This window comes from Doryrhamphus excisus, linkage group LG21 (genome assembly GCF_037039965.1).
Source record: "Doryrhamphus excisus strain RoL-2023G ecotype Guam linkage group LG21, RoL_Dexc_Guam_v1.1, whole genome shotgun sequence".
NCBI lineage: Eukaryota > Metazoa > Chordata > Actinopteri > Syngnathiformes > Syngnathidae > Doryrhamphus > Doryrhamphus excisus.
In genome coordinates, this window is record NC_136377.1 from 11,668,971 (window position 1) to 11,681,285 (window position 12,315).

At 41.0% G+C, this 12,315-nt stretch overlaps 2 protein-coding genes across 3 annotated transcripts; both read right to left on the reverse strand.

The window, feature by feature from the left end:
* Window positions 1–622: 622 nt before the first annotated feature.
* LOC131138511 (pyruvate dehydrogenase E1 component subunit alpha, somatic form, mitochondrial-like) lies at window positions 623–4,498 on the reverse strand. 2 transcript variants are annotated; one of them, XM_058087480.2, is made up of 9 exons: window positions 4,366–4,498; window positions 4,163–4,289; window positions 3,572–3,663; window positions 3,145–3,237; window positions 2,357–2,512; window positions 1,969–2,040; window positions 1,811–1,878; window positions 860–968; window positions 623–787 (listed from the first exon to the last, which is right to left on the reverse strand). In XM_058087480.2, the coding sequence occupies exons 1-9, from the start codon at window positions 4,453–4,455 to the stop codon at window positions 623–625; spliced, it is 972 nt and encodes a 323-aa protein (XP_057943463.2). In that variant the 5' UTR covers window positions 4,456–4,498. The 2 variants fall into 2 exon arrangements, with proteins under 2 accessions (XP_057943463.2, XP_057943464.2); XM_058087481.2 differs by lacking the exon at window positions 3,145–3,237.
* Window positions 4,499–7,075: 2,577 nt separating this feature from the next.
* On the reverse strand, window positions 7,076–12,257 carry LOC131138509 (pyruvate dehydrogenase E1 component subunit alpha, mitochondrial-like). Its single transcript, XM_058087478.2, has 11 exons — window positions 12,116–12,257; window positions 11,436–11,504; window positions 11,184–11,357; window positions 10,986–11,112; window positions 10,659–10,750; window positions 9,036–9,128; window positions 8,543–8,698; window positions 8,378–8,449; window positions 8,236–8,303; window positions 7,772–7,880; window positions 7,076–7,697 (listed from the first exon to the last, which is right to left on the reverse strand). Exons 1-11 carry the CDS (start codon window positions 12,161–12,163, stop codon window positions 7,533–7,535), a joined length of 1,173 nt encoding a protein of 390 aa, XP_057943461.2. The 5' UTR covers window positions 12,164–12,257; the 3' UTR covers window positions 7,076–7,532.
* Between the last annotated feature and the right edge of the window lie 58 nt (window positions 12,258–12,315).

The following is a 12,315-nucleotide window of genomic DNA, read 5'->3' on the forward strand; positions in this document are numbered from 1 at the left end:
TATTATTTATTATTTTATATTTATATTTAAATATTTTAAAAATAAAATATTATAATAATTACAATAAAATTAAAATAATAATTATTATATTATTATTATGTAAAATATGCAAATATAACAATAATATTATATATAATTAATATAATAATTAGCATTAATATAATAATTATATAATCATAATAGTTCTAATAATAATTACAATAATCTAATAATCTAATAATAATAATAATTATTATTATTATTATTATGTGCTTGTGTCCCTTTTTTCAGGAGCACTTTGTAAACAACAGACCATGTCACAAAACGAAATTGATAAAACCATCAAAAGGTTGGCTCAGGCCATGATGAAATACTTTGGAAAGATTGGGCGGGCCATATTCAAACACTTGGCGGGCCGGATGTGGCCCCCGGGCCGTAGTTTGCCCACCCCTGGTCCAGGGTGTACCCAAAGTCAGCTGGGATAGGCTCCAGCATACCGCCATGACCCTACTGAGCGGCATCGAATTTGAAGTAGTGACAAAAAACGTTCACATAAAACTTTTGTCGGTCTTACACAGGTCCACTTGTTTTATTTTGTTGTGGTGTCGTTACAGAGTAGACATATTGGAAAAATGTTATCACATTAGCTCCAGGACTTTAGCTTGGTCCAGGGATTGATGCCACGAATCTCTAGTGGTGGGTTGTTGCAATAGATGTAGTTGCATAGCTCTTCTAGTGGGGGTTGAGTGCTTTGGATGGCGAATCGTGCAGCTTCTTCAACATCATTTAGACTTTTCTTATTAATCTCCTGCATGAGGGGGACATATTACATTTCCTGTGCAACCTGCGCGAAACAACGCTATTGAAGATAACGACTTACCTTCAGTTCCTCCATGCTGGCTATATTGTTTCTGACGATGTGACCCTCAAGCACGGAGATGGGGTCTCTCTTTCTGCGGACCTCGTCCACCTCATCAACAGAGCGATACCTAGAGATGACAACAACTGAACAGCTGACCCATAACTGACCACAATAAAGACATCACAGCTTTGCATTCATTCATTCATTCATTCATTCATTCATTCATTCATTCATTCATTCATTGTCTACCGCTTATGCTCACAAGGGTTGCGGGGGTGCTGGAGCCTATCAAGAGGTGGGGTACACCCTGGACTGGTGGCCAGCCAATCACAGGGCACATATAGACAAACAACCATTCACACTCACATTCATACCTATGGACAATTAACCTAGCATGTTTTTGGAATGTGGGAGGAAACCCGGAGTACCCTGGAGAAAACCCACGCATGCACGGGGAGAACATGCAAACTCCACACAGAGATGGCCGAGCGTGGAATTGAACTCGGCTCTCCTAGCTGTGAGGCCTGCGTGCAAGCCACTCGTCTGCCGTGCGGCCCTTTGTTAAGATTATTATCTATTATATTTTTGAGTTCAGGCGGCACGGAGGTCTAGTGGTTAGCACGCAGACCTCACAGCTAGGAGACCAGGGTTCAATTCCACCCTCGGCCATCTCTGTGTGGAGTTTGCATGTTCTCCCTGTGCATGCGTGGGTTTTCTCCGGGTACTCCGGTTTCCTCCCACATTCCAAAAACATGCTAGGTTAATTGGCGACTATAAATTGTCCATAGGTATGAATGTGAGTGTGAATGGTTGTTTGTCTATATGTGCCCTGTGATTGGCTGGCGACCAGGGTGTACCCCGCCTCTCGACCGAAGACAGCTGGGATAGGCTCCAGCACCCCCCGCAACCCTCGTGAGGAAAAGCGGTAGAAAATGAACGAATGAATTTTTGAGTTCATTTGAGTTTTACTTGTCCTCAGTGTCACCAATTATGTGTCCAAAAAAGCGGTAGGTCAGAAGCTCCAAAATGATTGGGCCCTGTGATATAAACACATAAAAATACATTTTAAGACATCTTGATATATATGTAATCCAAGCTCACTGTCATGTAAAACAAAAACTACTCACTTTCCCAGACCTGCAGTAGTCAGAGGCAAACCTGGTTGCCTCCCGAACACACAGGATGTCCATCCCATCCACCTGGAGTCACATTCATGAGTTAAAGCAGGTTTGTTTAGGAGTCACACACATAGACAACAGAGGAACCTCTCAAGCATTGATAGCATTGATATGAATAAGAACTGGATCTAACTTAACACTGGTTAATGTCTTTTTACACCTGTATGACTGCTAAAGATGTAAAACCTAACAATATTTCAATTGGAAATTTGACTTATATCAATAGATTAAGCACTGTTCATTATGACAGTTATACCAATAGACACCGTGTTTAAGCTTAGAGGTTCCACTGTATCTGCCCAATGTAGTTTCATGCAGAAGTTTTGGAACTCTATACCCTTAGACCAGGAATGACATCCCCTCTCTTGTAGAAGTTGGTGTTTACAGTACAACGGTTCACTGAGGTACCTTTGGCGTACTTATTATTCTCACAGACAAAAATGACAGGCAGCTTCCAAATAGCTGCCATGTTCATGGTTTCAGCAACCTGTCCCTGTGGACAACAGTCGGTCAGGTTGTATGCAAAGAGGACAGACAATACAGTATTTCACAAAAGCACAAATCAAGTCAACAGGCAGCCACTATTGTCTAAATAGCTGGCAACACGAGGATAACTAAGTCCTGCCGTGAAGCATTGTGGTGGTAGGGTCATGGTCTGGGGCTGCATGAGTGCTGCCAGAACTGGCATTCAGAGCATGATCCCCCTCCCTTGGAGAACTGGGCCAAATGGCAGTTTTCCATCATGATAAGGAGCCTAAACACACCTGTGATGTCATCATGGAGGAGTGGAAAGGATTTCAGTCGCGGTTGTAGTGTATTCCATACCCAAGAGGATTAAGCCAGTGCCAGATAACAATGGTGCTCACGCCACTAAATATTTAACCCGGTTACACAATTTGGGCATTCATTCATTTTCTACCGCTTATCATCACGAGGGTCGCGGAGGGTGCTGGAGCCTATCCTAGACTGGACTGGACTGGTCGCCAGCCAATCACAGGGCACACACAAACAAACAACCATCATTCACACTCACCAATGTGGACACATTCCCAGATATTTAGACAATGGCTGTGTTGTGATTTACTTCCAGGGATGTGAGGAATGATTCCAGAATATTTACAGTACCTGGTTGGCTGCACCATCACCATAGACACAAACACTCAGTTCATCGGTGTTCTGGTACTTGCAAGCCAGTGCTAGACCAGCGCCAAGAGGAACCTGAGGGCAGTCCACGAGATGTGGTCAAGCTGCACTAAATGATCTGTACCAACTGCACAATAGAAACAGCTCTAAGTATGCTGCAGTTCATTATTATGTTTGCAAAGGCAGAATTTATTTTAATCTTTATTGGGCAGAATTTATTATCATTGCTATATACAATGTTGGAAGGAGAGCCTTGACCCTAGGGAGGACAAGCAGAATGGACGATGTATTGCAGTCCTTGATTCAGTTGTCTTTGGCATTGACTTGATGCAGCAGTCTCACTCCATTTCTGAGCTAAGCCGCTAATGGTAGCTAATTTTACAATTACGAGCCAGCGGTCACGCATTACCTGAGATCCAACAATGCCATGACCACCATGGAAGGTTTTTGTGAACATATGCATGGGTCCTCCTCTGCCTTTTGAAATTCCCGTTCTGCGGCCTGAACAAAGTGCAAAAGGCGAGCAGTGAGAAGTGCTTTAAACCGAATCTGATGATATGTATGCACTTCTTCTTCTTTCTCTTTGGGCTTTTCCCGTGAGGGGTCGCCACAGCAAATCAACCGCCTCCATCCAACCATGTCTTCTGCATCTGTCTCTCTCACACCAACTAAGCCTATATCCTCCTCTACGCCTCCTACCTGGCAGCTCTAAACCAGCATCCTTCTACCAATATATTCACTATCTCTCCTCTGGACATGTCCCAACCATCTCAGTCTGGCCTCTCTGACTTTATCTCCAAGTTCTCTAACATGTAATGTCCCTCTGATGTACTCGTTCCTGATCCTATCCATCCTGGTCACTCCCATTTTGATTTGCATAGTTGGTTTGGCAATTTATTTTTACATTGGATGCCCTTCCCGACACAACCTTGTGTTTTTATCCAGGCTTCAGGCTACACTGACAATTTATACGCACTAATATGTTGAAATCTTACCTTACCTGCAAGTTCAGCTATAATTTCCCTCAGAGAGCCGCCCCTGGTGAATGCGAAGCCGTGGGAACGATACGCAGTGATGAGGCGATCAGTTGAGTTAATTGCTGCTTCAATACCAACTGCACATGCTTCCTGTTTGACAGGAGCAAAGGGATGTTTATAGGTTCACCTTCCAAGAGAGAAGTTTGGTCCTTTTTGTTTAGCTCACCTGGCCAGCATACAAGTGGCATGGCCCACTGATGATATTCTGGCTATGGAGCTCTTTTGCCTTTAGCTCTAAGCACCTAATGGTCTGCATGGTGTGGTAGTACTGCAGAGCATCATCACGAGCCAGAAGCACATGAGTGGCAGGGGCCTCATCCAGTAGATGGACATCACATTTCTACAGAAAAAGACACTGCATGATGGTAGGTCTGTTTAGTTGCTTGAAAGAAAAGGAAGTGGCGGATCTTTGAACAGTAATGACAATAAAACTTGCTTGTGTAGAGTCTATATCATTGGGAAGACACACCAGAACCCCATCTACGTATGTACAATGAAAGGGTAACATTTGCACAATACAGTAAAGTCTCGTTATATCGATATTGTCCGGAGTCTGAAAAAATATCGATATAACCGGACTGTCGATATATCCGATCCTGCGCCAAACTGCATTAAAAGTGGGCAATAATGCACTCGACATTGTTCTATAGTATAGAATAATGTCGAGCAGCTTAAATCAATCTTTGCTTAAGGATTTCAATACCAAAAAAGAACACGGCAAACGGCTGCTTTTTGGTATTGAAATCTTAAGCAAAGATTGATTTAAGCTGCTTTTGTATCGATATAAGCAGACCAAATTGGCTGGCGGGAGATGAAAAGGGCATCGTAGTAACCGGATTATCATAATAACCGGGTATCGTACTAACGGAACTAATTATATCATAAAAGCCGGGAAATGAAAATAGTATCATAATAAGCAGTAATTCGTTATAATTGATATCGATATAACGAGACTTTACTGTATATCCCTCCCCCTTACCTTTATGTCAACAGCCGCCTTGGTTGTTAAACATGCTGAGCTGAATACTGCTGCACCCTAAAGAACGAAACAATTATCCTTACAGTATACCATGTGTTATTATGATTCTGTCATGCAATATAGACTTAATCAAAGAACCTCAGGCCAAACACTTATTGATAATGAAATACTGGACTTGACTCCAAACAGTTAATCTAATTCATGGGGTGTGTACTAACTGGCCATGGCTACACTGAGTGGAGATCCATCTATTTTCGATGCCGCTTATCCTCACTAGGCTTGTGGGTATGCTGGAGCCTATCCCAGCTGTCTTCGGGCAAGAGGCGGGTTACACCCTGGACTGGCAGGGTATATATATAGACAAACAACCATTCACACTCACATTCATACCTATGGACAATTTGGGGTCGCCAATTAACCTAGCATGTTTTTGGAATGTGGGAGGAAACCAGAGTACACTGAGAAAATCCATGGCAGAACAAACTCCACATGTAGACTCAAACCCAGGTCTTCCTGACTGTGTGGCCTATATGCTATGCACTCATCCACTGTGCGGCCTGCTTGGTAAATAGTAGTGTAAAAAGTAGTGTACAATTTGAAAGTCAGAAATAAAAACCAATAGTTGACAGCTGTCACGGTGACGTTGAAGACCCCTACAGCCTGGACACTGAATTCAGTTTTGAGTCAAGCGGGCCAGCTTTCGATTTAATAAATATATTTATTTTATTTTGTTAATTTTGTAATCTTTAAGTAAAATATATTGAACAATTTATTTCCAGTGTCTTCATATTACTTCAAAATATGCATAAAGTTAAATTCAGATGTGTGCCATTGTGTCAAATAGTAGAAAAGTTGTTTCACAAAAATAAAGGCAAAAAAAATCAAATAAATAATTTTTTAATAATGACTTATTTTGAGAGTATGGGGTATTGGCTAAGTGAATAAGCAGCAATGGTATAAATTATACATCTTCGTATAATTCTGTTTGCAGTCCTACTTTGCAAACGTAAGTACAAGGTTAATTGTTAGAAACAAGTATGATAACTTACATGACAGTGGATAGTTGCCATCAGTATTTTCGATGATGCTGATAAAAAAAACATGCTGTAACAGTCACTGAGCCAGTCTGCTCAAAGTCATCTACAGTAACTTGTCCATAATCGACGACCTTCACGCTAATCATTGTCTAACTAGTTTAGTTTAATTTAAAGACCACGCCCTGTCAGCACATGGTAGGGAGGGTGGGTGGGAGAAGTTAACCAACCAGTTCTTAATGTTAACAGCCTCTAACATTTTCACTTTAGCATCTATTGACCCCATTTGTCAGTTTGGTAAAACAGATGAACTAAGTCAGGGGTCAGCAACCTGCGGCTCCAGAGCCGCATGTGGCTCTTCAACCTCTTTATTGTGGCTCCCTTTGCGATGCTTGAATATTTTTAACACCCGAGTGGGGAAAATGCACGTCTTTTGTAATGAGTTTTAAAAAATCCAACTTTGTCTGAGACCATGAATGCATCCTGAGTGAGTTCTGACTGCTATCCAGTTCAGTACATGAAGAAAAACAAGTAATACTTACCTACAAATCTAAAAAATAAATTCGAGATAATTTAAAAACAGCGGCATGGGAACTTGTTTTTACGTTTACAGTAGTTTACACATACATTTATGTAAGTTTATCTCCAAAACTAGCAAGAGTACTCCAACTCGTCTTTTCTTATCTGAACTACTTTGATACCCCCAAATTCCCTCCAATGTTGTTTTAAACATACTATATGTTTTGCGGCTCCAGGCTATTTTTCTTCAGTGGGCATTGGGTAAAATGGCTCTTTTCATAGTAAAGGTTGCCGACCCCTGAACTAAGTCAATCAAAAAAAAATAATAATCTTACAACGCAGGATCTCTGATAGGTTTTTAATACGTGATGCACACATAAGACCAAAGTTTGAATATCATCATTCGCTCGATGTAACAGACAACAGTGGCGCATCATCAGTTTTAATTGCTAAATATTTTTTGTTGGCAAGGTCCTTCTATATGGAGAAAATATTACATGTACTGTATTGTGTTGAGTGTCATAATTATTGTGTATTTGGCTCAATTTTAACATCGGGATCCTTCAAGTGTGAAAGTGAGCAAATATAAAAGAACACTTTGAAAAGTTAACATATGTTGCATTCAACCTTAAAAAAATATAAGGAAGATGGCACGTGAATAGAAAGATCTTCTTAAAGGGGGGAGCTTTATTGTAGGGGCGTGTTATACACAGCACAGTTCAATTAAAATCAACTTGCGGACACTGTGGGTTTAATGGGTAACTGATGACATATTGGAGTGGAGGAGGTGATGAGAATAATTTAACTATGAGACTTCAGTTTGGTCCATGGGTTGGTGCCGCGCACCTCCAGCGGGGGATCATTGTGAAAGATATGGTCGCACAATTCTTCCAGTGGTGGTTCGGGATCCGTGGTGGCAAACTGAGCAGCATCTTCTATTTCCTTCCTCACCTCAACGTCGATCTCCTACGGACACAACCCAGCAATTGACTCAGAAATTCCAGGACAGAACCTTGCAGTATTGCAAAATGTATTACTACCTTGAGCTCTTCCACACTGGCCATGTTGTTACTCAGCATGCGGTCCTTCAGCAAGGAGATAGGGTCGCTCTTACTGCGCACTTCCTGGATCTCCTCACGTGTGCGGTAGCTGTGAGGGTAAGAATTGTTGGATGTTGTAAGGACGCTCGAGAAAAGCACTTTTTTACATGTGGACAATACACCATATTAGAAGTTTGTTGTTGTTTGATAAATATGATAGCCAACCCATCTCACAGATGTGTCAACCATGAGCTAGACAGAAAATTTGTGATTTAACTCGTATTGTGTTCTAGGGCTGTATAAACATGGAATCGATTAACATCAGTGATGTCAAAGACAAAATTTGTTGTTTTTTTTTTAATTCCTACTGTGAGAGTAAAGCACTAAACTAAAATATGCTGAATAAGGCTTACTAAGTTACTTACTTACTAAGTTTTTAAAAACACAATTTTCCGATTTGTTACCTGACACCAGGATCACTCATACTGTGACCATGATAACGGTACGTCTGAAGTTCCATCAGAACAGGACCCTAAACAAAAATAATAATAATAATAATAACAACATCATCATCTGATTCATATAATTCAATATGTTTTAACATACCTTGCCAGATCGGCACATATCAGCTGCAAAGCGTGTTGCTTCCCGAACACACAGAACATCCATTCCATCCACCTGGAAACCAAAACATTTTTTGTTAAAAACACACTACTGGGTAAAAAATTCAAGTGCAAAGCTGATGATATGAGAGTTGAGAAAAAGCTGTACCCTGAGACCAGGAATGAACTCTCCTCTTTTGAAGTAGTCCGTACTGGCGGCTGCCCGTTCCACTGACGTTCCCATGCCATACCTGTTGTTCTCACAGACGAAGATGACTGGCAGCTTCCAAAGTGCAGCCATGTTGTACGTCTCAAAGATTTGACCCTATGGAGTACAGAATGATGTTGCTCAGGTGTAAATAAAGAAAACTACAGTGCTACCTCAGTTTTCGTTCATTTCAGTCCAACGTAAACGAAAATGTACACAAAGGCAATATATAAATCTAATGTATCTGTTGCAGACACTCAAAAATATTAATAAAAAGTAAATGTTATAGATATCTATAATATGTTATGTAAAAATATTTTTATGAATGCATGGACAGTGAGTCAGAAACAAATATGGTTGAAATGGGTGGACACTCGATTTGTTGAAAGAACACAGTACAGGGCAAACTGACGACCAATTGGCTGGCTGTCACTCCAAGACTACAGTTGCTTACCTGGTTAGCAGCACCGTCACCATACAGACAGACACACAACTCATTGTTGCCCATGTAGTTGCACGCAAGAGCCACACCAGCACCCAATGGAACCTGAGGAGAAGTCATACAGTAGATACAGTATCAGCCTCAAGAAAGGTGCTTTTCACAAACCGTGCTTTACACTATAATGTCAATTAGGGGTGTCACGAGACATCCAGCTCAAGAGACAAAACAGTTTCTACTATGTTACTTTGCGTCACTCTGTATGTATGCTAGCGGCCCCGCCTCCCCCCATAGAGACAAGACTGCATTACTGACAAGTGGACTGACGTTGTGTTGCTATTGTGCTATGAAGCATCTGTGGGTGCTGAACCAATGCACAGCCATAGAGTTAACCTTCTTTCTGCTTGTTAAGAGATCAAAAGACGAGTAACACAGACACGCATGAACATGTCAATATATGGAGGCCGGTAAAATTAACAGGTCCTTTTCGTTTATCTTGTGATTAATAAATTAATTACTGATCGTTTTTGTTCAGAATAAGATCTATCGTCATGTTTTAATCACTGCTTGATATGATATATACAGTAAAGTCTCGTTATATCGATATCGGTTATATCGAAGTACTGCTTATTACGATACTATTTTCATTTCCCGGCAAATTTCTAGTCTTTTATTATATAATTAGTTCCGTTAGTACGATACCCGGTTATTATGATAATCCGGTTACTACGATGCCCTTTTCATTTCCCGCCAGCCAATTTGGTCTGCTTATATCGATACAAAAGCAGCTTAAATCAATCTTTGCTTAAGGATTTCAATACCAAAAAAGAACACGGCGAACGGCTGCTTCCAGTCAACTTTATTTTTCACACTTCCACCACCAGAGCGCAGCACACACACCGATTCCCACACTTCCTGGTTCACAGGTCATGCTCAACCCGCCCCACATAGCTGGCCAAACACATGCCTGCAACAGAAGAACCAACTGACATAGCATACACACCTATTCCAACGAAGACACAAGCGTACAAATACATGTATTTAATTGTGTTGTATTCAGATATCTTTTTATCGCTTGCAATAATCACTGTTTTTCATATGTACATGCTGGCGTTTGTGGTTTCTCTCGTGTGTGTATAGAATCTATACACACGAGAGAAACCACGAACGCAGTTGGTTCTTCTGTTGCAGGCATGTGTTTGGCCAGCTATGTGGGGCGGGTTGAGCATGACCTGTGAACCAGGAAGTGCGGGAATCGGTGTGTGTGCTGTGCTCTGGTGGTGGAAGTGTGAAAAATAAAGTTGACTGGAAGCAGCCGTTCGCCGTGTTCTTTTTTGGTATTGAAATCCTTAAGCAAAGATTGATTTAAGCTGCCCGACATTGTTCTATACTATAGAACAATGTGGAGTGCATTATTACCCACTTTTAATGCAGTTCGGCGCAGGATCGGATATATCGACAGTCCGGTTATATTGATATTTTTTCTGACTCCCGACAATATCGATATAACGAGACTTTACTGTATATCTTTGTGCCATCACTAATGCAATTGCATAGCCATAAAATAACAATCACTGCATACAAACCAATGACAAACTGTGTGTTTTCAACAACAGAGTAAAGATTTCAGACAAATACCTGAGCTCCAACAATGCCGTTTCCTCCATAGAAATGTTTACAGTACATATGCATGGACCCTCCTTTGCCCTTTGCAATGCCACTTCTCCTGCCTGCAAGTAAAAACAAAGAAGATGACACGAAACAATATGAACAAAAAAGACATTCAAGAGCTAGATTGTTCTTTCAACTTTCCATCAAATTTAAAAGCTCCAAGCAAGTACTGAGAAGATTAAACTTCAAAGTGGGCTAGAAATTACTGAAAGCACTAAAACATTGAAGTCCAGTCCAGTATTGAAGCTTTTTTCTTGTATTCAATTTGACACAATTTAGTGATTGTAGCCTCACCAGTGAGCTCCGCCATGATTTCCTTTACAGTCCCTCCCCTGGTGTAAGTGTAGCCGTGGGCACGGTACGCAGTGATCAGGTGGTCTGACAAATTAATTGCTGCTTCAATTCCAACCGCACAAGCTTCCTGTGAGGAGGGGAGAAAAAAAACCCTGTAATGCTGACAACTCCAAGTGTGAATAAAGAGAAGATGATTACCTGGCCATCATACAAATGGCAGAAACCTCTGATGATCTTCTGCTTATACAGCTGATCTGCCTTAAGCTCCATTCGCCTCATCGTCTGCATCGTCCGATAGTACTGGAGACCCTCATCGCGAGTCATCACCACCTGAGTGGCTGGGGCCTCATCCAACTTGAACGTATCACATTTCTAAAGAATGACAACAACATGTCCATAAGAGTCCCAAATCGTCATGCGCATCAAGTAGAAGAGTTGTTTGAAACCAACCTTTATCTCAAAGGTAGCCTGGGTCGTGAAGTCAGCATACGTCCTTGCTGACACAACCACGGCAGCACCCTAGGAGGAGACATACAATGTCTAACGCATCATAAGAAAACATGCTAAACCTTTTGCAAATTTGTATTCTTTTTTCCCCATGTAACAAGCCATCAGTGAAAATAACTTAATGCAATTAATGCATTTTTGTCCTTGAGAATACACGATTTTGTGTTATTTTTGAACCTCCAACTTTCAGTGCAAATATAAAGCAGAAATAATAAGACTAATTGCTTTTATGTCGTATACTTCAATCCATAGTAACTTTAAGTGAACTTTTGACACATTCGGTATCGGTATGTATTTTCTATGCACCGTGCGGGCACCCTTAATTTTCTAATCCACCTAACACGCATGTAAAGGAAGAAAAATACACCAGATATCACACGAAAAAAAAAACATTTTATGAAAATGATAAAATACTGGATGTTAAGACGACAAATTATATTTCCCTCGAGCAAAACAATGTAGCTTCTAAGGGTTGCAGCTGGCTGAGTTAGCGAATAAGCTACTGTTCGGACCTACAAGGTCAGGAGATCGTTGACAGTTTTACTTGTGTGGCTATACAGAGCTTAGGATAGAGGTTTTTGTAGGGCATTACATTAAAACCACCATAATATAAAAATACTTACATTCTTCTGAGCACACGTCCTCAGTACATTAGATAAAACTGACAGCATCTTAGCTGAGTTAGCTCGCTACAGCCCCAAACCACTACGTCCTTCTGACAGACTACTTCCGGTTCGACTCAGACGTCTTCTTCTTCTGTTACTATTGCTGGATGGAGCTCTGCTGCCACGACTCTTTTAGTGGCTAAATGCGGTACAACAAG